We start from the raw sequence: 27,314 nt of genomic DNA, 5'->3' as shown, positions 1-27,314 counted from the left end.
TTGACTTACAGTTCTGCAGGCTGTACAGGAAGTAGGGTGCTGGCATCTGCTCAGCTTCTAGGGAGGCCTCAGGAAACTCACAGTCAGGTGTGGGAGTAGACACTTCACATGGTGAAAGCAGGAGCAAGATGGGATTGGGGGAAGGTGCCACACACTTTTAAACCACCCGATCTCATGTGAACTCAGAACAAGAGCTCACTTATCTCTAAGGGGATAGTCCAAGCCATTCATGAGGAATCCCACCCTATGATCCATACACCTCCCACCAGGCCCTGCCTCCAACAGTGGGTGTTACATTTCAACATGAGATTTGGGCAGGGATAAATATCTAAACTATCTAATTCTGAAGAATATCATTGGTATTTTGGTACAGATTGCATTGAATCTGTAGACTGCTTTGGGTAGTATGGTCATTTTGACAAGATTAATTCTTCCAATCCACGAACAAAGGGTATCTTTTCTTTTGTGTGTGTGTCCTCTACAGTTCCTTTCACAGTGTTTTGTAGTATCCATTGTAATGACAGTTCATCTTCTTGGTTAAATTGGCCGGGCGCGGTGACTTATGCCTATAATCCTAGCACTTTGGGAGGCCAAGGTGGGCGGATCACAAAGTCAAGAGATTGCGACCATCCTGGCCAACATGGTGAAACCCTGTCTCTACTAAAAATACAAAAAGTAGCTGGGCATGGTAGCCTGTGTCTGTAGTCCCAGCTACTTGAGAGGCTGAGGCAGAATTGCTTGAACCCGGGAGGCAGAGGTTGCAGTGAGCCGAGACCGCACCACTGCACTTCAGCCTGGCGACACAGCAAGATTCCGTCTCCAAAAAAAAAGGTTCCTTGGCATTTTACTTTATTTTTGTGCAGCTGTTGCAAACGAGATTGCTTTTTTGATTTTTCAGCTAGTTTACTGGTGTATAGAAAAGCTGATTTTTGTATGTTGATTTTATATCCACCTTTACCAAATTTATTATTTCTAAAAGTTTTTTGTGAAGTCTTTAGGTTTTTCTATATATAAAATCATGTCGACTGCAAAGAGGGACAATTTGGCTTCCTGTTTTCCAATTTTGATACCCTTTATTTCTTTCTTTCACTTGATTGCTCTGGCTAGGACTTCCAGTACTATGTTGAATAGAAGTGGTGAGAGTGGGCATCCTTGTCTTGTTCCAGTTCTTAGAGGAAAGGCTTTCAGTATTTCCCTGCTTGGTAGAAATGACTCAGGCTGGCAGCCACCTCCATTTTCCACTTTCCTTCTCTTTAAATCTTAAATCATTTTCCTAAAATCCTGCTTTCGGTCTCAGACTAGTGATTGAGACCCTGCTAGTTACTGACTGACTCATGCTGCCTGCTTAGCTCTCTGAATATGGCTGGTCCCCGAACTTCCTGCACCCCAACACCAGAGCACTAGATGTGTTAATTTAACCTTTGGTTTGGATACCATGTTGCACTTCTCAGACTAGAGGTTGCTGATGGCTCACCCATCATGTCCCCTTACTTCATAGGAGAATCTGACTTTTTTCAGGCATTGCCCTCATTCAGCTCATGTGACTCAGGAGAAACTCAGCTCCACGAGAGGGCCCCTTCACACCAAAAATAATCCTAACCCCTCCTTGTCCGTGATTGGTTCAGGAGGTGCACGTGATTTTGTTCAGGCCAGCAGAATGAGGCATGGTTTTCTGGGGCTGCTTCATCTGGTTTCCTTGGTCATGACAAAGCTCTGGGAAGAGTCTTAAGGGATGAGATTGCTGCAGCCACTTTACCTCCTTCGTGAAGCTGAGGCTCCTACACAGATGAAGGAAGGGCTAAGAGCACTGCAGGGAAGTGGGCTGGAGTCCCTGAACTACGCTGACCCTGAGGCCTGCCTAGACTTATACGTCTGCATGCCAGTACATTTCCTAATTGTTTAAGCCAACTTTAATTTTTGTTGCTGTTAACTTAGAAGATGAACAAATTGATACTGATATGGAGAGATTTATGTCTTCTAATTAATAGAATTTTAAAAATTAGCCAGACAGTACTAAGATGTATTTCCCAGACTAGCAGCATCAGTATCACCTGACAATTTGTTAGAACTGTAACTCTTGGGCTCCAACACAGACCTGCTGAATCTGAAACTCTGGGGATAGGGCCAGCAGTATTTTCTTTTAACAAGACCTCAGGTGATTCTGATATACTCTAGATTTGCGAACCATTGTTTTGTACCTGGTTTCTTATGTGTCCTTTCATAATAATGTATTCAGCCCACATGTTGTCAGTTTCACCCTTGAGTCCCTTGCTAACTCTCAGTTATGCATGTATATTGCCTTAATTTCTTTCTCCTCCTCCTCCTTCCTCCTCCCTCTCCTCCTCCCTCTGCTCCTCCCCCTTCTCTTCCTTCTTCTTTCTCCTCCTCCTTCCACTTCCCCTTCCTTCCTTTCTTTTTCTTTTTCTTTCTCTTTCTTTTCTTCTTCCTCCTATTCCTCCTCCTCCTCCTCTTCTTCTTCCATTTAGACTTACTAAGCTGCCCATTTCAGAGGACAGCCTGGAGTCCTGGAGTGGGATTTCTGCTAATGTACTGCTAGACAAAGAATGCATTCAGTGTGTCAGCACTGTCTTCGTTTACCCTAAGTTCTTGGTTTCTCCACAATTATCAAAAAGTTGTAGTGTTTCTCCAGCTTGATTTGGATGATGTTCTAGGTTGTTGTTAACTTCTAAGTTTTAATCTGAATGAACTCTGCTTATAAAAGGGCTTATTCCTTGAATTTCCTCATCCTCCCCCTTAATCTCTTTGACTCATTAGCTAGCTACAGGAGCCATACAGGATATGTCTCCTAGCTGACTACTGGGAAAACCCTTAATGAGCAGATGGATGCTGCACAGTTTCCTGTAGAATAGTTTTCCTCCATGTGTCCTGTGTGCCACCTACCCCAGAACCCCTGGGAACCTAGTTAAAGATATGGGTTACCTGAGATCTACCCCACAACTATCAAATCAAACTCTGGAAGTAAGGGTCTAGCAGTATGAGACATTTTAATAAGCTTTCTAGGGATTCCTAAGTACTTTTAATAATTATGCAAAGGTCATTTACATACTGACACTGGGGTGACCAACTGTGGGGTTTTCCAGGGAATGAAATTTCACTGCTAAAATTTGGATAGTCCCTGGCACCCAGGACAGCTGGCCACCCTGAGACAGCAAGTTCAAGGGGAGCCATCTCGAGACTGTGGTAAAATGGCATTAGTTAACTCCATCCCCAACCCCACTTTCCCCAGTCCTTCCAGTTCATCCACTGATGGCCTTCCCAGAGCCTCATGTTCACCCCAGTTTCTCAGCCAATCTTATCATAAGCAACAAAGACATTAATTCCCTCACCAGTAGGCCATATCCAGCATGGTTATTCATCTATGATTCAGGATCCAGTAACCTAATGATAAATATTCTAGTATAATGTGGATTATTGAGTGCAAACTCTATGATAGACACCGTGCTACAAACATTATTTCATGGTACTTTCAGAGACCAAGGTACTTTCCCAAGAACACAGGGGTTAAATAGTGGTACTCATCTTTAAATACAGCACCATGTTTTTAGAATATGCTCTTCCAACCAATGTGATGTCTGCTGCTCTTTTGTGTACCTGTTTCTAACTTCTGGAACTGACTAGTCTTTCCTCTAGTGGACTCCTATCATAGACTGAAACCATACTGAGCTGTGAGCCAGATCACATTTTAGACACTTCCTTAGGATATCGATTCCTTAGGATTAGACTCTGAAACTAGCACTCATACTGCCTCATGGAGGTTCCTTTCAAAATTCTTTTTGTGGTTTCAGATCAGTTCCTACATGGTCTGGCCACATCTCTTGTTGTTTTCATTTTCTATCACCCCATTTCAGCTCCACTCCCTTCTTGATGTTCACCAAATGTGCCTCAGAGCCTTTGCTTTTGCAATTTCCCCTGCTCAGGAGGCTCTTCCCCAGATGGCCACAGAGCTCCATCCCCTCCTTCAGATTTTTATTCAAGTGTCACCATCCACTTTTGCCCCCACCCCCCAGTTACTCAGATTAGTAACTCTTCTACTTCTCACCCTTTCCCCCCTTTTCTCTGTAGTTCTTTTTACCATCTAACATAATATATGCTTTATTTATCTCTTCCATTGTTTCCTCTCCCCAGTTAAAAAGTAAGTCCTGCCAGGATATTGGTTTTTATCTACCATTTTTCGTTGATCTAAATTCAAAGCCTGGAGTGTAGTAGACGATTAGATAATTTTTGAATGAAATCAGATGGCCATTGTGTACCACGTTTTATGCTGTTTAACTGCAAATTTCACCACTACCTAGAGCTTTTCCTATTGTGAATCTCCCATGCTTGGATTTTCTGGTTGGCTTGGATCAAATCTGAGGTAACTGGAGTCCCCTGAAGGGTGCACTGTTGATGTTGTTCATCCTTACTCAGAGGTTTGTTCTATAGCTGGACTGTTCCTGTGGTGCAATCCTGGTGATGTCCTCTTTTCATTAACTGTTGAGATAGAGCCATTCTTGGTTATGGATTAACTTGGCCCACACTTTAAAGATTCACCTTGCCATTCATTCATCAAACTTTTACAGAGCACCCATTACATTCCTAACGCTGGATATTCAAAGACAAAAGAAGCAGCCCTGCCCATGGTGAGCTGTTGGTGGAATTGGGAAGATCATCTACAAGGCACATGGAGCATGCAGGACAGTAACCCCTGCTGTGCCCAGCAGTGGAGGTAAGCGAGGGTGCTGTGGTGGCCCCAGAGGGTGCCTTCACCACACTGGGAGAGTCAGCAAAGGCTCCCTGCAGGTGTCACTCCTGAGTTGAGGCGTGAAGGATCAGTGGGGGTGGCTATGACTGAGGTCAGGTGGTATGAGACTGGGGAAGAGTGGCGAGAGGAGGGCAGTGACCCAGGAAGGAGGACTGAGGCCAGAGAAAGTAGCATATTCAGGAAACTGGAAAGTGGTTGCAGGTGCCAGGTTGCGCTGGGGGATGATGTTGATACTGGAGGGAGGTAACCAAGGGTGACACGATCAGATATATAATCTCTTTATGAATTTAGGCATTTTATTTATCTTCAATGATTACCCATATAAGCAAAACCCCAGGCTTTATTAGATATTTTGGTAACCCATGGCAAACTTCAAAATCTTTGTGTATTTCAGAGCTTCCACGATGTACCTTCCCCCTCTAGCTTTGTGTAATGGTAAACTACACCTAGTATCGGAAGCATGAATGTTTAGCAGAAGTATTCTGATTTAGCAGAAGTGTTCTAACTTAGACAGAGGCTGTAAGACAAAGACATTAGGTACCTCTGGGCATGCAGGCAGTGCCATCCCTTCCTTGCAAAGCAGGGGAATAGGCAAAGCATGAATATTTTCTTCCTTCTTTTTCTTTTCTTTTCTTTTAGATGGAATCTTGCTTTGTTGCCAGGCTGGAGTGCAGTGGCACGATCTCAGCTCACTGCAACCTCTGCCTCCCGGGTTCAAGTGATTCTCCTGCCTCTGCCTCCTGAGTAGCTGGGACTACAGGTGCATGCCACCATACCCAGCTATTTTTTGTATTTTTAGTAGAGATAGGGTTTCACTGTGTTGACCAGGATGGTCTCGATCTTGACCTCGTGATCCGCCCACCTCAGCCTCCCAAAGTGCTGTGATTACAGGTGTGAGCCACCATGCCTAGCCAGCATGAACATTTTCTAACTCTTCGCAGACCACTGTGAGTTGGGCAGAGCTCAACAGAATGGAGAATGTGAATATCCTGAAGGCATCAACATCCTCCAGCATCTAGAACAGTGGCCAAGAAAAGTGCTCAAAAATGAAGGAAAGATTGAATGAATGCATGATGGGCAACAGAGATTGATAAGCAGTGCCATAGTCCAGTTCTGGGTGGGTCGCGAGGGAACCCAGAGTTCAGATGGAGAGAGAGTTCGTCATTGAAGAGGGCAATCCCCCTTCTGGCCTTGTGAGCAGCAAGTGGACATAAGTGTGGCTGCTTTGCTCCAAGGGCAGGCTCAGAAGTACCTAGCTGCTTTTTTAGAAGGTATGTTCTGAGTTCTCCTGAAGATACTCCCAATCCCCATCATGGTGGCTAAGATCTGGAATTGGCATTTTAAACAAACTCTTTAGGTGATTTTTGAGGCATACCACTAGTACAAGGAGGTAAGAAGAGGTTGGAAATTAGAGGGTCTCACGCCAAAGAGGTTCCTGCATCAACCCCCTCAGACTTCCTCATCTGGGATCACTCTCCCTGTTCCCATTGCCACAGCCCTTGTTCATATTTCCCTTAAGGCACCTCCTGCAGCTGAGCCTTTGTTAGAAGTTTTGCCTGCAAGTCGTTCTTCTAAGGGATGCCGTGAGCCTGTGCAGGGCCCGGACGATGGCTTATCCTTTTTGTTTTATTCACAGCACCTAAAATCTGTTATGAAATTACTTAAAGCAAATATTCCCTACCCTGAATTTTGACAATACAGAGTCCCTCCCATTATCTCAAGGAGTCTGAAAACAAAATTGCGTAATCATTTCACTTCAAAGAATACCATACTCACAAAACACAGCCAATCAAAATACAATTAAATGCTCAACCTTACAATTTTTGCTTACCAAGTTGACTAGAATAAAAATAAAATGTTGAAGAGGGCATGGTTAAATTGGAACTATCAGAAGGACTGTAAATTCATACAATATTGTCTTGAATGCACTTTGGCAAGATATGTCAAGAGCTTTAAAAAGAATTATATGCTTTGACCCAGTAATTCTACTTTATGAAATATTCATAAGGAAGCAATCAGGGTCATTGCTATCGGTAAACAGTCTAAATTTAGTAAATAAATTAGTGAATAGAAATATGCTTTTATTCTATATACACTGGATAAGGATTTAGAAAAATGCTAACGTCACAGCACGTGGAAATGATATGATATAGAGCATATATAATTCCTATTATATAACAAGAAGTATACATCTCTGAGTGGTGGAATATTTCCCTTACTTAAGTACCTACCTAATATATGAGCTATGCTTTCTTTATATTTTCCAAATTTTCTGCAGTTAACATGCATTGCTATAATAATAAAACAGCTAATAAAATATATCTGCAATTTAAATGCATCCAGCAATGAACTGCTTTTAACAGTGCCACCCCTCCAACTTCCCACGGAACTATTCCTGTACTGTGGTTCTAGTATCTTTGCCTACCATATTAGTCCCCTGCTCAGAATTCCTCAGTGGCTCCCCATACCTAAACGATAAACGATACACTTCTTAGCAAGGCATACTAGGGCCCTTTATGACTTGACCTTGAGCCACCTGTCCAGACTAACTCCTGGCTACTCCTTCCAATTTCCCTCCTTATACACATCAGAGATACCATCTAGAGTTCCTTGGTCATACCTTGCTGTCTGTCTGCCTGACTTTGCATGGCCTGATTCCTTTGCTTAGAATTCCTCTCCTCCTTCATGACTTCCTCATTCAGCTTTCAAGACATTTTCCTAAAATCTGACTCTCGAAACGTTAGAAAGATTTAAGCATTGCTCAGTGTACTCACTGCACTTTTTAAATTGTGAGACAACTGTTCATTTCCCTATCTGTTTTTCACAAGACTGGAAGCTGTTTGAAGGCTGGAATTAACTTTGTGATTGGCACATGGAAGGCAACCAATAAAATATGTGCTGAATAAAAGAATTAGCTCACAAATTACACAGATGTTTGCAAATGCTGTGTGGGTTGTGCTTTGTATTACAAAAGGGACCCCTGTGATCAGCAGGTGGTGGCGGACATCCAGCCAGCCCTCCTCTCACCAAACCAGGCTTGCTGAAAGGCCAGGAAAGCAAGCAGTGCTAGTTCACTAGTTCAGAAAGTGTCTGGTGTCATGGGAAGTGCTATGAACTTAATGTGCCAGAACCAAAGGAGGTATGAGCTGGAGATACTACAAAACTGTGGTTCATCAGCTCAAGGAATGTGTGTGTGTGTGTGTGTGTGTGTGTGTGTGTGTGTGTGTGTGTGTGCAATTATGGAGCAAAGCAGATCTGTTTTGATAAAGAAATGCTAGACTTCGCAGTCACTTCATAATGCCTGATCAGGTCCTACCCCCACTTTCAAAATTACCCCTAGGTTCTAAGTGTTTCTGGAGAATATCTTAAGTTAATTTCTGACCATTCATATTTTTATTTTCCCTGACTTGGTTTACTGTTGTAATTGACAAGTTTGTGAAAAGTGGTCAGTATTCTAAATGTGAGATATTTTCTGCATGGTGAATTATATGAGTAAACTAGTAAAACCTCACTCAAATTTCTGAGGCCAAATGTGTGTGAGCAGAGTCTTTGGCACAGTGCAATTGGAAATTTTAAGACAATGGGAAACACTTTCTTAATACTACTGCTACTAGAGAAAGCTTCCAGGCCTTGCTCTTTAGTTTAGACAGATAGCTTTAAGCAGACCAAAGTTAATTGTCAGTTCCTTGACTACAGGGATTGTGTCCTGAAGAGCTTGAAGGAAGAGAAGCAACCTTTGGATTTGGAGTCAGAATGACTGGGTTCCATTGCGAGGCACTGTCCTTATTAACTGCGGGCACTGGGCAGGTCACTTAACCTCTTTGAGGCTCTTTCCTCATTTTCTACATAAGCTTTAGTAAGACTTAAATCTGCCGAACAAGTTTGTTGGTGGGATCAAAATTTGACATACTGTGAAAGTATTCTGGACTATAAAAAACATCTTCCAAATGTGTGTTATTTATCATTCTTAAATTCTTTTTAGGGGTTCCAGGAAAAAGCATTGCCTGTTTGAGAAAATGTCATGTTCCAGAAAAGATGGATTCAAAAAAGACTGATGGACCATCTGAATGAATATGGAAGAAGTTTAATTTTAACAAATGCACTCATGGTATGCAGAAATTGCTTCCAGTGACTTGCATCATTACTCTAAGCCTTAGACCTTGCTAACCCCTTCCTCACTCTCCCCACACGCATGTACATCTCCTCAGGATCCAGCTTTTATCTCTGTTAAATAAATGCATACTGAAAGGATAACAGATACAATGGGTTAACATTCTAAAAATGCAGTTTCATTTCATTTAAACCATGGTTTTATGGACACTGTGCCTGAATTCAACAGGCGGGAGTGGGGGCTATTTTTGGACAGGCAGAACTTCCAGCACCTCTTAAATCACATCACACGGCAACTGCCTGCTCCACCTACACATAGGGCGGGCCTGCGTGCATAAAACAGGATGCTGGCCCAGGGCGAAACCGAGAAACTCTTTTCCCCATCTGATGACTAATACTTGTCTCTGCTTTCAGAAGAGGAAAGCACCACATACAAACCTCACCAATGCATTTTCTTTTGCTTGTTTTAAAGAAGGGCGTAAAATTGTGTGTGTGTGTGTGTGTGTGTCTGTGTGTGTATGTGTGTGTGTTTAATGATGGAGAAATCCTGAAATGAACATCCATAGGAAAGCCCTGACAATGTTCTGTGGATGCTTTTGCATGGGGAATTGAAACAAGTTGGCAGGAAGAAGAATTCTTTCTGCATAACTCAAAGCAGACATTTTACTGGGGGGAAAAAGCAAATCAGAAATTTGCTGTCAGTCCGCAAAATCTCATTAGTTACAAAAAGTAATATATTAGGCCTTTGCATTAAATCCAGATAGAGCCTGTATCTTTTTTTTCTCTCAGTGATATTCCTAAAATGGATCTTTGAGCATGCAACAGGAGTAGCTCTTCACAAAAGATGCAGGTCTTGGTAGTGGTGGCCTGTGACTATGTGACATGTTATTAGACTCTATTCTGGCTTCTCTGCAACTCCAAGGATAAATGAAAGAATAATAATTCAGAATAATTCAGTGATTCATTTGATAGTGAGGATAATCGTAACTAAGGATTGCCTGATAAATGGGTAAGCCCAGATAGAATCTGTCTTTCCACATGAATTCCTGATAAAGGCTCATGAGGACAATGATAAGCTTGTTAGTGTGAGAGTGTTTCATGGGTACCAGGTACTACGCAGGGCATCCTGCTGGCCTAGCTCACCATTAGAGTTCTATAGATTTCAAATGGTATAAGCACTGTGATCCAAATATTTATGAAGTTAAAATATAAACTTTTAAAGGAAGGTATTTACTGAACAATTTCAGTTTTTCTGGGTAAGAGTTTATGTAGGATTTGTTTCCTATGTTTCAAACTACTAAATCTGTAATTATTTTTAAAGTATTTATTGAAGCAATATAGAAATCATATTTTAATTAACTTGCAGGGTGATTTTTTTGGCCAATCATGTTTGTGAAATAGAAGAGTAAATTATTTTAATGTATAAATATATCGAAATTCATTCATTCAAATTTAATATTGAGTGCCTATAACATGCACAGTAGCTTTTCAATACATAAATGAATTTCTATCCAACAGTCAATCCTCCCAGCCTATATTCATGTTTACTTTGGTATTTCTTCTTCCTTTTCTTGCAGCCAAAGATTGAGGAAAAATAATTTCAGAAATAGAGGTCACATTAAAAACATGCAGAAGCATGAAAATTGTTACCATATTTCAATTGCAACTATACTTTCGCCCCCTGTAAGGAAACAAGGCCTTCTGTATTTTTGTTGCATCTTTGACTATTTGAGTAAGTGTTCTGTCCCTCCCTCCTCCTTCTTTCCAATATACTCTGTCTGGGGACCATTACTCTTTTGGCTGGAAGTTGTGAACAATAAGCGAGGTCAGCCACAGAGCTCAATGAAGAACAGACTCAATTATAACCAGGGCTTAAATATACAGCTTTTATATCTGGCTTCTTATTTTGTGACATTAAAATATGTGAAAACAAATACGTTGTTTGCAAAATTACTGACTATGCGCTCTTGAGGGCAGAGACCATGTCTAACTCAATCTTGTGCCCATTACCCAGCAGAAAATAGAAACCCAGCAATGTCTGCTGGGTGAGGAAAGAGCTGAGATGAGTGTCCACTGTATCATTTAGCCCAGGATTAAGTGACAGGCTGAGAGAGGAAATGTAATAGAGAATAGGTTTCAAGATTTCTGAGGCAGTGTTTTTTCAAAAATATTGACCTATATTTATAGTAAAAAAAATTATTTACATCAGAAACCACACACATACACACATACTAGTTGAAACCAACCAAATTTCTTTGTGAACCACTGGGATGCCAGCCACATATACAAACCATTGTAGAAAATATGGAACCAATAAAGGGAAAATGGAAAGGACCAAAATTGCTGGTACCCAGGAAAGCACCAGCAATTACTACTGAATTACTACTGTTAAAATGGCTCATTATTTACTTCTTATAGCCTTTAATGGTATTTTGTTATTAGTTCTTAGTAAGTTAATTCTTTCAGACAAGAAACCTTCTACAATACTTACTATGTATCAGCACTGAGTTAGGCACATAAAGATACAAAAAATGAAAAATACACTAGAAGTATCTTTCTTCTTGATATCTCTTCTTAGATACCTCTCAGACATATAAGATTTAAGCTATCTCAAATTATACTTTCAGACTTCCCCCAAATTTACACTTCTTTCATTTTTCTCTATAATATATTTTTAATATTTGTAAGCCATATATTTGATAGGGGTTAATATCCAAAATATATAAAAGGCCTAGACAACTCAATAACAAGAAAACAAAAAAGTTAATTAAAAAATGGACAAGAAAAAAAATTTTTAAAAATGGGCAAGAGACCCGGGGTGGATAGACATTTCTCAAAAGAAGACATGCAAATAGACAACAGATATATGCACAATGCTCAACGTTGCTAATTATTAGGGAAAAGCAAATTAAAACCATAATGTGATATCATCTCACACCTGTCAGATAAATTTTTCAAAAAGATGAAAGATAACAAGTGTCAGTTAGGATGTGGAGAAAAGGGAACCCTTGTACATTATTGACAAGAATATAAGTTACGACAGTCATTATGGAAAACACTATGGAGGGTCCTCAAAAAACTAAAAAAATAGAATTACCATATGATCCAGCAATCTCACTTCTGGGTATTTACCCAAAAGATTTGAAATCAACTTGTTAAAGAGATGTCTGCACCTCCATGTTCATTGTAGTACTATTCACAATAGCCAAAGTATGGAATCAATCTAAGTGTTCATCAACAGATAGATAAAGAAATATGGTATATACATTCAATGGAATACTATTCGGCCTTAAAAAAGGAAGGAAACTCTCATTTGTGATGGAATCAGAAAACATTATACTAAGTGAAATGAGTTGGGCATGTAAAGACAAATATTGCATGCACTCACTTATATGTGTAATCTAAAACAATCAAACTCATAGAAGCAGAAAGCAGAATGGTGGTTACAGAGACTGGGGGGTGGGAGGAATGGAAAGATGATGGTTGCTATTTTTTGAATGTCTCCTCCAAAACTCATGCTGAAACATGATCCCCAGTGTGGCAATATGATAGGTGAGACCTTTAAGAGGTGACCGGATAGGGCTTTGCATTCATGGATTAATGGATTAACAGATTAATTAGTCATCACAGGAGGGGAACTTGTAGCTTTATAAAAAGAGGAGGAGGGACCTGAGCTGGCATACTTGTCCCCTTGTCATGTGATTCCCTGTGCTACCTCAGGACTCTGCGTGGAGCCACACTAGGAAGAAGACTCCCACCAGATGGTCCCCTTGACCTGAGACTTCTCAGTCTCCTTAACTATAAAAAATAAATTCCTTTTTTTGGTAAATTATCCAATTTCAGGTATTCTAAGCAACAGAAAACAGACTAAGAAGGTAGTCAAAAGGTAGAAAATCTCAGTTTAAAAGGAAAAATACATTTTTTCTTTTTTTAAATTTGCACAGTATAGTGACTATAGTTAATAATAGAGAACTGTACATTTCAGAATTGTAAAGAGTAAATTTCAAATGTTCTCACCACAAAAAATGTTAAATGTTTGAGGTACTGGATATGTTAACTAGCTTGATTTAATTATTCCACATTGTATTCATAAATTATAACACCACTTTTTACCCCATACATGTATTCAATTATAAATGTCAATTTACAAAAAAAAGGAATGAAACTATAAAACATAAAAAAGGAAAAAAAAAGATATTTTTATTCAGTTTCTCAAGCCGGAACTATGAGATTCACTCCCGATAGCTTCTTCTTCATCCCTCACATCTCACAAGGGCACCGATCTGCCAAATTCTTCCTTCTAAATATTTCTTGAATCTATGTGCTCTCCCCATTGCCACCTGGATGCCCCCAGTGGCCACCTAACTGGTCTCATTTCCATGTTTGCCTGCCTTCATCCTCATTTATTCTTCACTTGGCAGCCAGGCAGCCAGACAGTATTTTTTAAAAGAACTTAAAATTGTGTCACTCTCCTCTTTAAAGCCTTAATGACTATTTCCTATGAAGCAAAACTGCAAACTCCTTCTTAACAAGGACTCCCCAGCCAGCAGATGTGGCCTCTTCAGGCTTCTCCTCTCTCCCACTCTCAGTGCTACAGGCACCCGGGCCTTCTTCATTACTGCCTTAGGGTTTTTGCACCCTCTGCCTGAATATTTTCCCTTGCTCTTTTCAGTTGGATCTTCTTTTTCTTTCATTCATCTCCAAACACTCAGCCTACAGTATTTTCCTCAGTAATTCTCTCTGATTTAAAGCAATTAACCTAACTCAAAATTGTGCACATATTTGTTTGCTTGTTTGAGTTTTACTTAATGCCTGTCTCCCCCATTCAAATGTAAATTATATGAGGCCAGGCAGTTATAACTATTTTGTTCACCAAGGTCAATCCAATCACTGATTTTGTACGTAATAGACCTCTGAATACTTATGGAATGCATGAAAATGAAACATTTCCTCAACTTTAGTCATTGAATATCATTTGATGATTTAGCCAAAGCTATGTACCACCTGTACTGTAAACCTCATCATTTTCTCTAAGCTGACTGTAAATCAAGTTTAAAAAAAATAATGTAGCTCTGTCCCAAGTACAGTGTTGGGGGAGTTACAAGTTAGTAGTCTAATTTTCTTTTTCAATGCACATTAAAATAAATGTATATGTAATAAAACAAATTTTTATTCATTATATACAATTTTCTTGTGGTAAATAAATGAGCAAGAACCTTTTAATGAATGAGACCTGCCTTCCGCTAGGTGTAGAGCAAGCCTTGGACTATTAGAACTGACACTGATTCCATTGGTGACTGTGAACAAATCATTTAAGCTTTTGGGCTTCCATTTCTTCATTTGCACTATGGAGATTAATTTTAGCTCTTCTGCGCAGTTCACATGAAGATTTAATAAGCAGAGTGAAAATCATCTTTTTACATAAATATGATATTTTATTTTTAAAATCATTTATTTTAGAAATGATTACTACTGCTGTTTGTTTCTTAGGGTGTTCAGTCATATTGACCCCTGACATGACATAACAAAGAAGAAAAATGTATATTAGCCTCCATCACGGTCATGAGGACTAGTATAATGGGACAGTGCAAATATCCTTTGACCACTGATTTACCTTCTTTTCTTCCCTTACTTAATTAAATTTACACTTAACTTTCAGTAATCATATTCCACTTAGAGAAAAACCTCCTCATATTGTGCATACCCATGTTCATAGCAGAGCTAAGAGGTGGAAGCAACTCACGTGTCCACTAATGGATAAATGGAGAAGATAAATGTGGTATGTCCATACAATGGAATATTATTCAGCTTTATTAAAGAAGGAAGTTCTGACACATGGTACGACATGAATGAACCTTGAAGACATTATGCTAAACCAGGCACGACAAGACAAATACTGTATGATTCCATTTATATGAAGTATCCAGAGTTGTCAAATTCATAGAAACAGAAAATAGAACAGTGGTCATCAGGGGCTGGGGTGCAAGAGAAATCGGGCGTTGTCATTTAATGGATATAGAGCTTCAGTTTTGCAAGATGAAAAAGTCGTGAACATTAGTTGCACCACAAAGTGAATATATTTAACACTACTGAATCATACACTTAGACATGGTTAAAATGGCAATTTTATGTTACATATTTTTACCATAATAAAAAATTTTAAAGCCTGCTCATAAATGTGTTTCTAGTATTTCCATGTTCTGATGTTGAATATTGCTGAGAACAGAAATTTTAAAAATAATAGTAATAATAATAGCTAAATTTTATGCACACTTCAGTCTGTGCCAGGTAATAAGTATTTTATATTTACTATCCCATGTAATCAGTACTACAGCCTTATAAGATAAATACTATCATTTACGAGAATTTTACAGAGAGAAAATAGAGGTAGAGCAGCGTTATGTAACTCGTGCAAGATTACACAGCTAGCAAGCAGTGGAACCAGGACGTGATCCCAGGCAGTCTGGTTTGGTTCCGTACATTTTTTAAATTTTTATTTATTTATTTATTTATTTTTATTTTTTATTTTATGTTTTTCATTATACTTTAAGTTCTAGGGTACATGTGCATAACGTGCAGGTTTGTTACATATGTATACTGGTGCCATGTTGGTGTGCTGCACCCATCAACTCGTCAGCACCCATCAACTCATCATTTACATCAGGTATAACTCCCAATGCAATCCCTCCCCCCTCCCCCCTCCCCATGATAGGCCCCGGTGTGTGATGTTCCCCTTCCCGAGTCCACCACTAGATATGTCGCTCAGCAAACTAGCGGTAGGTTCTCTGGAGAGGAATTGAGCTTTCACTAATTAGTTTTAATTAGTGAGATTTTAGAAAAGTCTCTCCACACTTTGATCTCTGTTGAATATGTATTAACTTCCCTCTTATTTTCCATGTTTCCTTCTTTCATCCTCCAAAGAAAAGACATGGTCACTTAACCATATACATCTTTTCTTTTCTTTTTTCTTTTTTTTTTTGAGATGGAGTCTTGCTCTGTTGCCCAGGCTGGAGTGCTGTGGAGCAATCTCGGCTCACTGCAAGCTCTGGTTCCCGGGTTCACACCATTCTCCTGCCTCAGCCTCCCAAGAAGCTGGGCCTACAGGTGCCCGCCACGACGCCCGGCTAATTTTTTTGTATTTTTTAGTAGAGACGGGGTTTCACCATGTTAGCCAGGATGGTCTCGATCTCCTGACCTCATGATCCACCAGCCTCGGCCTCCCAAAGTGCTGGGATAACAGGCGTGAGCCACCGTACCTGGCCTAACCATATATGTCTTAACCATAAGAATTAAAAAACCCTGTTGACCCAAATATGTGGGCAAAAGCCACTCATCGAAGTGGCTTAAAGACTCCAACTGAAATTATTTGGTCTCTTCATCATCTGCAAATATACCTTCATCGTTTTTGCCTGAGTAGAAGGAAAAGTAATAAACATATCATAGAACTACTGAGAGATTTAAGGCTTAATTCTAATTAACTAGCAGTAGCTTATACTGAAGACATGTTAAACCACAACAGTCAGTTCCAGAATTTAAACTTTTATTCTCAGCTTTTATGTGATGCAAGTAGAAAAAACAGGCTTCTGAGTCAACAAGTTACCTAACCAGTCTGATTCCAATTTCATCATTCATATCTGAAAGGTTAAGATGGTTAGGTTAGCCAGGTGTAGTGGTTTACACCTGTAATCCCAGTACTTAGGCTGCCAGGGGCGGGAGGATAGCTTGAGCCCCAGGAGTTCGAGACTTATCTGGGCAACATAGCAAGACCCTGTTCCCCACAAAAAGAAAAAAGTAAGCCAAAAAAGAGAGAAGATTAGGTTAGTTGATATATATGAACTACCCAGCACACAAGACTTGGAATACATGTGTTCAATAAGTGGTAACTTTTATTATCACCATATGTAATTACTGAGTTTTCATAGTTTTAAATACAGAAATAGAATGATACAGTCTTCCTGATTCCTTTCCCAGCACCCCTCCAATCCTGGTGTCTGTATACGGTGTTAAGAGGTTTCAGAAACCACCCCAGCCCAGACCTGGAGGAGAAGCTGTGATGACTTCTCCTCATGAGCTGAACTTCACTTTATTCTTGTGGCTGGCCCTCCACTGAGGTCTGTGTCCTGGAATTCCTGATGAGATTCCTGCCTTGTCCACTGCCTGCAGGTCCTAGCCAGCAACCCAATCCTTGTGTGGCATGGGCTTCCTGCTGCTGGATCCCAGGCTCCACTGTATCACCACCACACCTCCCCAGTGTCTACCTCCTCTCTCCTGGACTGCTAACTATTTGCCACATGGGCTTGGCCAGCTGCCTGTCTCCCAGGGTGGAAGAGAGCTGGGGCATGATTTGGATTGTTTTTGAATGCCTTTACTTGAGTTCTGCTTTTCTTGAAAATAGAACTCCAGGTTTCTGATCTGGGAGGCAAACATATTCACACCCTGGGAGCCCATTCCTAAAGCAATGGAGCCCTGACCTTCTGCCCCTCAGTGACTAGCTTGAACTTGACTTTCTCTGCTGGGCTGCTCTGGAGCCCTCCAGAAATGTCGGGGCCCACGGCTGTTAACACATCTGACTGCTCTTTTCCCCATCTTGACAAAAGTCATTCATTTGCAACTCTTCATAGCCCTTTGTAACTGTTTCTAGCATTACTATTTCTCCTCCTTTCCTTCTTCGGGTAAGAAATGCCTCCAAAACCCAGATTTTGGCACAACAACTCCTAGATTGTTTTTATAGTCCCAACGTAGCACTTCTTTGGTACAGCTTGATATTCCTAAATTTTGTTCCAAGTCTCATTATTTTACATTTATAAATATCAGGTTGTATTAATTGGTTCCAGCTTTAAAAAATGTTCCATCAGGGGTTATTTCTGCTATTTTGATAGTAGTTTCTAAACGTGAAGTACCGAGGCCCTAATGTGGGCCACGTTCTGCAGGCATCCCTGAAGGACTGATGTGGAACGGAAAGATCCACAGATTCTGAGCCTTGCTATATTCTTTGAAGACTGTACTGGCCATAATAGCTTCAAAGAATTTCAACAAGTTCCTAAGACATGACCTTGCCTTTCCGAAAATCACGTTGGCCAGGCTTGCCTTAATCAAGCTGTGCTTTTCTAAGCATCCTTTTACTTGATCTCCTGCAGCAGTTTTTAATACTTTCCCTACAAGTGAAGTTAAACTAACTGGCCTGTAATTTCCTGGTGTGTCCCTAAGCTCTATGAAATAACGGCATTAGGTTGGCTAGTTTCCAGTTCTTCCAGAATTTTTTTGTTTTGTTTTAAAACGCAGGATTGAAAAGGCCAGAGAATGCTTCCTGTCTCCCTTTTCCTTCGTTTCTTCCATGACATACTGCTCTCTCTGTTCCCAGTAGAGCTGCCATTTTAATAACTTCAAACCTCTTAAATGTTTTCACATATTATTTGTACTTATCTCTGAAGCATGAGTTTTCCATTTTTCATTTTGACAAGGGCCACCCCCAATATAACAGCTTACAATTCTATTGAATTGACTATTACTTCAAGGCACTGTTTAAAAAATGACTTTCATATCAGGAATCTGAAAAAGAGTGGCAAACTAGATTGTAATTAAGCCTGTGTTCTCACTTGTGAATTACTAATAAATACATGTTGGAAAAGACCTGAGAAAAATGTCTATACATCCAGGAAACAGAAGTCAAAAAATGGAACTACTATATCTGGGCATACTTATCTGATGCACTAGCATAGTGTCTTAAAAGTATGGTGAAATGCATTAGATCTGAAGATCTAATTTGCATCCTACATTTTATTAAACTGCATTTGGTCCATTATTTTCAAATCTAATATCAGAAAAATCTTTCCACATTTGATGGTCTCCTAGTTACAACAGAAAGGCCCATAGAAATATTTCAAGATATATTTGTTAAAAAGTTATTTTAAACATTATTTTCTTAAAATATGAGAATTTTTTTAATGATAGGAGTAAAAAAGAAAATAATTATTTGCATTCATAAAATTGCACCATATCACATAATGTTTAGGATAGTTCAAGTTCTTTATTGTATAGAAACTTGGAAAATTGTTTTGAAATAAGCAAGTCATCAACTAGAGCATAAGAACTTTTATTCTTTATAGACAATTTTTGTTTCAGTAAGCTTTTCATTTTTTTATTTTGTGATGACCTAATGCGTCTTTTATAAATAAGTCACAGGCACATAAATCACGGCCCATTTGTGTGGATGAAAGCTCATTTCCTGGTAGGCAGGCATGGTGATCACCATCATGAAATGAAAAGAAACATGAAGTGGAATTTAAAAACTTTTAGGATGGTTGGTTCTGATTTCAGATAAATTGGATAAGTAAACCCCTATCAACTAGTAGCTTTTTCTTTCTGATTTATCAAAGTGATAATGTCAAACCTAAAACTTACACATTTATCCCGTAAAGTTCACTTACTGTGTATCAGATTTAGTCACAAGTGGGAGAACCTTTTGCATTTATGGTACACACAGAACTCTCTCATTGAGAACATTTCAGTTGGTTTTGAATGACTACTGATATTTTCCTTTTTTTTTTTTTTTTCTTTTGAGACGGAGTCTCGCGCTGTCGCCCAGGCTGGAGTGCAGTGGCCGGATCTCAGCTCACTGCAAGCTCCGCCTCTCGGGTTTACACCATTCTCCTGCCTCAGCCTCCCAAGTAGCTGGGACTACAGGCGCCCGCCAACTCGCCCGGCTAGTTTTTTGTATTTTTTAGTAGAGACGGGGTTTCGCCGTGTTAGCTAGGTTGGTCTCGATCTCCTGACCTCACGATCCACCCGTCTTGGCCTCCCAAAGTGCTGGGATTACAGGCTTGAGCCACCGCGCCCGGCCGATATTTTCATTTTTAATTTTGGTCAGGACTGATTATACCTGTAAATAAACAGGTCAGATTTTCTATGTGGGCCATAAAGCATACGTACACAGAAAATTATCTGTGCATAGCTAGCAAGTTTACTTAAGTTCAGGCATGAATCTGAAGCATGTACTTTCTCCAGTGTTTGAAATTTTTCCTCATAGATTTCCATCTTTAGGATTTTAAAGTTGCAATTAAAATAAGTATGGAATTCATCTTTTCTATTTAGCATATATTATACCATATAACTACAAATTTAGTACACATTAATTCAGTCTTCTCCCATTCCTATGGCTTTGCTTGAGCTATTTCCTTTTCTTAGAATGCCCTCTTCCACATTTGAAAGTCAAGATCTACCCATCCAAGGGTAGACAGCTTTGAGACCAGTGAAAGATTACTTGGTTGGTGATAAAGTAGAAAAACTTGGTGCTATAGGTTTACCTTTGGTTAAATCCAAATTCTTCATTTTGCTACTAAGCAGACTTCCTACCTTCTCTATGCCTTCATTTCCCCATGCGTACAATGGGGATTTTATATTTCCTTTTAGAATTGTGATGTGGGCTAATTGAGGTAATATATGTAAAAGATCAAAATTATCAGGTCCTTTCCTTTCAAACGCCAATGTTTCCACAAAAATGTCTCTGGGTCTCACTCCTCCCTGCCAACTACCCCAACTACTGATAATCTCATCTTCCTTTGAATTCTTATACACTTTACCTGTCCCTCAAGAACTTCACTATTTTCTGCATTGTGTTATTCACTCATTCAGCAACTATTTATTGAATGCCTACCATGTGCCAGGCTTATATCCACATACATTTTGTTCTTTTTTTCCTCTAGCTTATTCTTAAGCTTCTTGAGGTTAGGTCTTTGTAATATTAATATTCCTTCCTCTCGCTTCATTGTCTGATAGTGCCTGGCACTAGTGCTTGAACAAGTATGTATTTGTTAATATTTGGTAAAACCGGCTACTATATAATGCATGCAATAAGTGTATAATTTCAAATGTGTCCACTTCCTCAAATAGGATTCACATGTGGGAAATGGTGCTCATATGCCAGTACATGGGGTCATCCTCATCCTCTTTATTAAATAATAATAATGATGACAATGATAATAAAGCAATAGCCAACATTCCTGAGAATATACACAAAAAAGAATATTCTGTTCTCATTCCTACATGAGTTCTTGAAGTAGTTCCTACTAGAGCAAAACACGGTTTCCAAAAAGAGAATGTGAATGAACAAATGAGCAGCAGCTAAGTCTCTATGTAATTACATTAGCACAAATATAAGGAGTTTTTCAAATAACTATGGTTTATAAATAAGGACTTTCATATATACAATGCCATGGCTAGATGAAATTCTAAGGTTTCAGGGGAAATTACACAATCTCATAATGAGGCTGTGTGTACACAACACCAAGCCATCCAAATGAAAACTTGAGCAAATCACTTAGGAATGTGGTCTTTGCTAGCCCAGACATTTCGAGTCATTATTGGAAATATGTAATGTGGCTCTGACACTATTTTACTACTCGTGGATGAAGTACACTATAGAGAAGTCTCACTTTAATTTGCTGCTTCTAATCAACCACAGGCTAGGAAACCAGAAAGCCAAATTGGTTAAAACTGTGTTTAAAATAAGAATAGGCTCTGATTTAAGGCTGAGAGTACCCTACAAACAGAAGTAAATATAGGTGTTTAAGTGCACTGGCTATTATATTTTTAGTTCCTTATCTCCAAAATGGAGGTTTCTAAAAAGTTACCATGTAACCTAAGGAATCTGTCAGATTACCTCTTCTCCCACAGTGCAGTTTCCTTTGAGAAATGGGATGTAGTGACTTTCGCTCCTCAGGAGTTTACCTCTCTCAAGTGTCCTAGTGTCTCCAGAGTTGGTTCCTTCCAGTGGGTTCTTGGTCTTGCTGACTTCAAAGAATGAAGTTGCAGACCTCCGCATGAGTGTTACACCTCTTAAAAATGGTGCAGACCCAAACAGTGAGCATCAGCAAGTTTTATTATGAAGAGCAAAACAACACAGCCTCCGCAGCACGTAAGAGTACACCTGCGGACTGAGAGTTGCTGCCTCTGGTCGCCGGCTAGCTTTTATTCCCTTATTCGGCCCCACCCACATCCTGCTGATTGGTCCATTTTGCAGAGCACTGATTGGTCTATTTTACAGAGTGCTGATTGGTCCATTTTTACAGAATGCTGATTGGTACATTTACAATCCTCTAGCTACACACAGAGCACTGATTGATGCCTTTACAATCCTCTAGCTGGACAGAAAAGTTCTCCAAGACCCCACTCCACCCAGAAGCCCAGCCAGCTTCACCTCTCACTAGTTGCTACAGACCATGCAAGATTCTACACAAAAATAGATTCATGAGCACACTGTCCACATGTCTCAAAGGTCCAGAAGTCCCAAGAGACTTTCTGGGCCTATTCCATGGCCACCACTCACAACTCCATGCAGCTCTGCAGGCGTTGCCAGTGACTTTTCAATTCACTTGGGATGAAGTACCAGGTAGCAGAGTGCTTGAGCAGGTCCTAAGTGTGAAGGGACTGAGCTGGGAAATATGCCCCTCTTCTCCAGATGTGCAACCTGTCCTTGGCTGATGCTGACAACGAGCCTGAATTTGTTTTATGGTCTTTATAATTTTTGCTTCAGTGACTGGCATTAATGAATGAATGGTGCACCTCAGGTTCAGTCTCCATGGCACTCCACCCACCTTCTCTTTTCTTCTGGAACCATTCAGAAGAGGGCATGTGAGCGAGTGTAGGAGGCTTATTGCCCAAATACTCCACTGGAAGAATGTGATAGAGCCAGATGTGAAATGGACCTCCCCTGAGTGAAGAATATGCAACCAAGAATCGCAGCACATATTGGAGAGGAATGGCTTTCTAACTTAACTCTGGGTTTGTAATCTTGTGCTATCCCACATCCAAGTCAGAATGCCTGTCCAGCCTAGACATCAAAACTGGCCTGCTATCATTTCTGATTTTTACTGAGTATCTGTGAAGAAGAAAGAATCTTTTGGGGGGTTAATTGATCCCAGGCCTGAGAATTGGATATGGATTTCTATAGCCACTCGGAAGAAAAATTCCAATATTTTAAATCCACGTATCACATAATGTTTCAAGTGGAGCACACACATTTGGAACATTATAAAAAAGAGACAAAGTATATTATTTGACTGCAACAGCACAGACAACTTTGCTGTGATGGTGAGCGCAGTGTAGCAAGAGTTAATGCTATAAAATTCACAGCACTGTCTATTGTGAATAAATGCAATGAAACTTGTTCAGATAGTACTCAAGCAATACTAAATAGACCATATGTAATCACCCAAGACCTGAGACACATAAAAACTTTATTAGTCATCACTGAAATAAAGTGCAAATAAGTTCATCTTAGAAAGATCCAAAACTCTTTATGTTTTAGGTCAGCTGCGCCATAAAACAGTGCCTGACAAATTTTAAGTGATAGTCTAATTAATCACTGGATTTTTATAGTTTCTTGAAAGTTGTAAGTTAGATATTAACAAGGCAGGGTGAGAGGAAATCCCCTCATACGGAGAATGAGTCCTACGTCCTTTGCACAAGCCCACTGGGTCAGCCAAGCCAGACTTTATACTAAGCAGCTGTTGGAAATGGAACGGACCATTAATCCGAAGAGTATCATTATTTTCATATCGATTAAAGTGGGATGTAAACCGTGCACCAAGTTCACAAACTGATGGAAAATCATTCCAGCTGTGCCTCTGTCTGATACAAGAAACACTTTCTGGTGCATTTTTACATTGTGTTTTTCGAGAAACTAACGCTTTGTAATATACTGATCATATGACTCTCCTTAATGCTATCACATACTCAGCGATAATCGTGACCCAACATTTTGGGTGTATTGATGTTTCTGATTTATATTTTTCAATTATGTCAATTAGATGCAATGATGGTATCAACAATCTAGGAAATTGTATTTGTAAAGGGAAATTTTGAAATTTCAAAATTTTAAAAGGAGGCAGACTTTTTTTGTATTCACTGTCAGGAACAAATATCTCCAATGAGGAGCAGGCATTTATTTTCAAGGAATGAAATTTAAAAATGGCTATCACATTACTTCAATACTTTTTTCTAAAAACACAAAAATCTCTTCTATAAACACTTTCACTTACCTCATAATATAAAGGAACATTACCTCCTACAGGTTTTTTTGCCTTTTTAGATGAAGCAGATCCAACAAGTGTATTTATTTCATTAATCTGTAAGAAAATTAAATTTACTTATGATGAAAAAAAGCTTTATTTGAAGAATATTTAGATATATGTAACTTTCAAATATCTAGGTGATCTGAAGGGTTGGGGAAACCAGCAAGAAAGAGGTACCCATGAATTAGGTAAAATATTTATAGTCACTTTGTAAGCTGTCAGTAATTGTATGGGTATGTGCCATCTGACAGATCTTTTCTATATTATTGCTCTCCTCTGACCTCTGACAGTTATGATTCTCTGTAGCCTTCATTTTACAATTAGTCATGTACCTCCCTGGAATCTTACATAGTCCAGTCTTTTATAATTATTTAACTTGAATTAAATATTTTGCCTGGTATGACCTCAGAAATCTTTGACAAATAAATTAATATTGAATTAACAAAATTAATACACAAAAATAAATTCTTCCAGATTGAACAACTCAAATTTATTCTGGCTAAATCATGTCACTGCACTCCAGCCTGGGTGACAGAGCGAGACTCTGTCTCAAAAAAAAAAAAAAAAAGATTAGGGATTAAATCTTTAAAACATGATATGATTACTTTTTTAAAAATTATAATTAAAATAATCCATCAAAATTTACAAAGCAGTCCAAGAATAAGATAGTTTATTTTATAATTCTATTCTCTTATTTTAAGTAAAAAAGTCTTCAGGGGGTTTTGAGGTAGGAAGGGACAGGTACCTGCTGGAAAATGTCTTGCCATGATACCATACTGAAGAGTTTACGCTGAGGGACCTGGACAGCCAGGGTAAGGGCTTGGATGAGAAGATCATCTTCAATCTGGTTCCCAACCACAAAAGCAATGGAGGCCTTCCAATCGTTCTATTAAAAATCAGACGGAATTAGATTTTAAAGATTCCTGAATAGGTCATTTCGTGTCAAATATTTCCACTGAGAAACAGAATAACTTTCCTGTAAATCTTACTTGAAAGACAGAGGTGACCTTGTAATGTATGTGGTTTCCTGATTGAAGTAGCCGCAAGGCGGCAGTATTGTGCCAAATTTCATGCAACTTGACCAAGACACAATTTTCTTGAGAAACTAGTCCTTTTATTTTGAGGAAGACGATTTTTAAAAACGACACTTTCACTAGACTGTTGTCCAAGAATAATCCAGTGTTGGAAAGCAATCGTTCATTCCTATGTCACAAATATACATTAAGATGTAGTCTCAAAAAACAAGAACCTTTATTTTGTTCCCTAGTATATCCCAAGACTCTAAATAGTGGTAGGAATATAGAAGCAGCTGAAAAAAACTGTTAAATGTTGGGTCATATTGGATGAGCTGCCAAATGAGAACTGAACCACATCTTTTTCTCTTAATGTAACACAAGAATCTCATTGCTAATTCACAAGTGAGTCCTTTCCACTCCCAAGAAATGAGCAAAAATATTACACTTGGACAGGAAATTTCGCATCAAATAATTAAAAAAAAATAAGTTACTAAATAATTACATTCAGTACCTTTTTCTCTTTGTTGATTGTCATTATAATTTCTGTTGGGAGATTAAGAGTGGCGCTCACTGGATTACCTCATGTTACCCACTGTGAGGTGCTGAGGAATGAGCTACTCACGCAAATCAGTGTTCCTGCTTTCGAACACTAACAATTTTAGGGGGAGATGAAACCAACAAACACAATAAAGACATCAGAAAAGAGAGGGAACAGTAAGGGAGGGCACTCTAGTCATGTGACCTGTCTGGGCCTTAGTTTCCCCATTCATAAAATAAAGGGATTGGACAGGGCAATACCTAAGCATCTCTCTAGCTCCTCTCTAGAGGTCTGATTCAAATATAGTAAAACCATCTCCTGGTGGATACCAAAACAATGTCTAAGATTTGAAAAAGTCACACAAATTTAATAAAATGCATCATTTTATGTGGTTCCTCTGGTTTCTGCCCAGTTTATAATCAGGTTGATGACAAAACTATGGTACAGGTGGGAGAAAATACTTTAGTGTAAATTCTTTCTTACCATCAAAAAGCAATTGTCCTTAAATCCTTCTTTTAGTTCCATGGAAGTATACTAACTACCTAACAAGACTCATCCAATTCTTAAGGCTATCACCAAAGCAAAAAACACATATAAAAGCATAAAAATATATATTTTACTTGCAAAGTGTGTGTGTGCATGCATGCATGCAGGTAGGTGTGACTTTGTGTGGTTTCCTCTCTTACAATGAGTTGAAAACATTCTTTGTGTCTCTAAATTCACCAGGGGAAGACTGACCATTTATTTTTTAAACATTCTGACTTTTAAAAGTAGATATGATATATATAATGCATTCTTTAGAAAAAAAATCCTTGATCTCAAAATGACCTTTCCTGAATTAGAAGCCTTTTTTTCTCTTGTCTGCTTTCTCAGTCAAAGCTGCAACAGTAGTCATCATTAAAGTGGAAAAATCTCTTTCATTTCACAATAAAGTACACACAGTTACGGGATAGGCAATACCTTGAAGTTCCTGGTGGCTACACCTTCCAAGACTGAAGATTTTGATAACCACCTTTACCCCCTTATCCCGCTCTCCATTGCAAGTTTCCTTGCCAATATTTGCAAGTGAATGGTGACAAGAAAAGACTGTCTTTCTGCTCTTTGGGGGACAATTGAGAAAGAGTGTATTGTAGTCCATTATCCATCTATCCATTAGGATTTTGTGTCAAGGCAGGCCAGAAAAAAGAGAAGAGGGGCAAGAGGGAACTACCAATTATTGTGAATCTGCCATATGTCAGGCATATGTTATCTCATAGAATCCCTAAGTTACCCTATAAAATAGGTTCACCATAATCCTTAAATTGCACCTAATAGACTATTTGACCATAATAAAACTATCAGGCAAAGATTTATCTCAAATGTATACATGTATATAGAGCCTTCAAAAATAGATTAGGTAGGCTGGGTGTGGTGGCTCATGCCTGTAATCCTAGCACTGTGGGAGGCCGAGGTGGGCAGATCATGAGGTCAGGAGATCGAGACCATTCTGGCTAACATAGTGGAACCCCATCTCTACTAAAAAGTACAAAAAGTTAGTCCAGCATGGTGGCAGGTGCCTGTAGTCCCAGCTACTTGGGATGCTGAGGCAGGAGAATGGCATAAATGTGGGAGGCAGAGCTTGCAGTGAGCTGAGATCATGTCACTGCACTCCAGCCTGGGTGACAGAGCGAGACTCTGTCTCAAAAAAAAAAAAAAAAAGATTAGGGATTAAATCTTTAAAACATGATATGATTACTTTTTTAAAAATTATAATTTTACAAAAGATCAAAGAGGTTAAAGAAATTTCCCAAGGTTCTTTCTCTCAAGCGCAATGCTCT

The 27,314-nt window shown here is 39.2% G+C and overlaps 1 protein-coding gene across 1 annotated transcript in view; it reads right to left on the bottom strand.

Annotated features, from left to right (window-relative positions):
- The window catches only part of SPAG17 (sperm associated antigen 17), a 258,327-nt gene that overhangs the window by 198,876 nt on the left and 32,137 nt on the right, over positions 1-27,314 (bottom strand). The window contains exons 2-3 of the mRNA XM_030935882.1: positions 24,689-24,829; positions 23,911-23,997 (exon numbers count right to left, since the gene is read on the bottom strand). Of these exons, the coding sequence (XP_030791742.1) occupies positions 23,911-23,997; positions 24,689-24,829 (228 nt within the window). The remainder of the gene's footprint in view (positions 1-23,910; positions 23,998-24,688; positions 24,830-27,314) is intronic.

This window comes from Rhinopithecus roxellana, chromosome 8 (assembly GCF_007565055.1).
Source record: "Rhinopithecus roxellana isolate Shanxi Qingling chromosome 8, ASM756505v1, whole genome shotgun sequence".
Classification (NCBI taxonomy): Eukaryota; Metazoa; Chordata; class Mammalia; order Primates; family Cercopithecidae; genus Rhinopithecus; species Rhinopithecus roxellana.
This window is presented reverse-complemented; position numbering and strand designations above follow the sequence as displayed.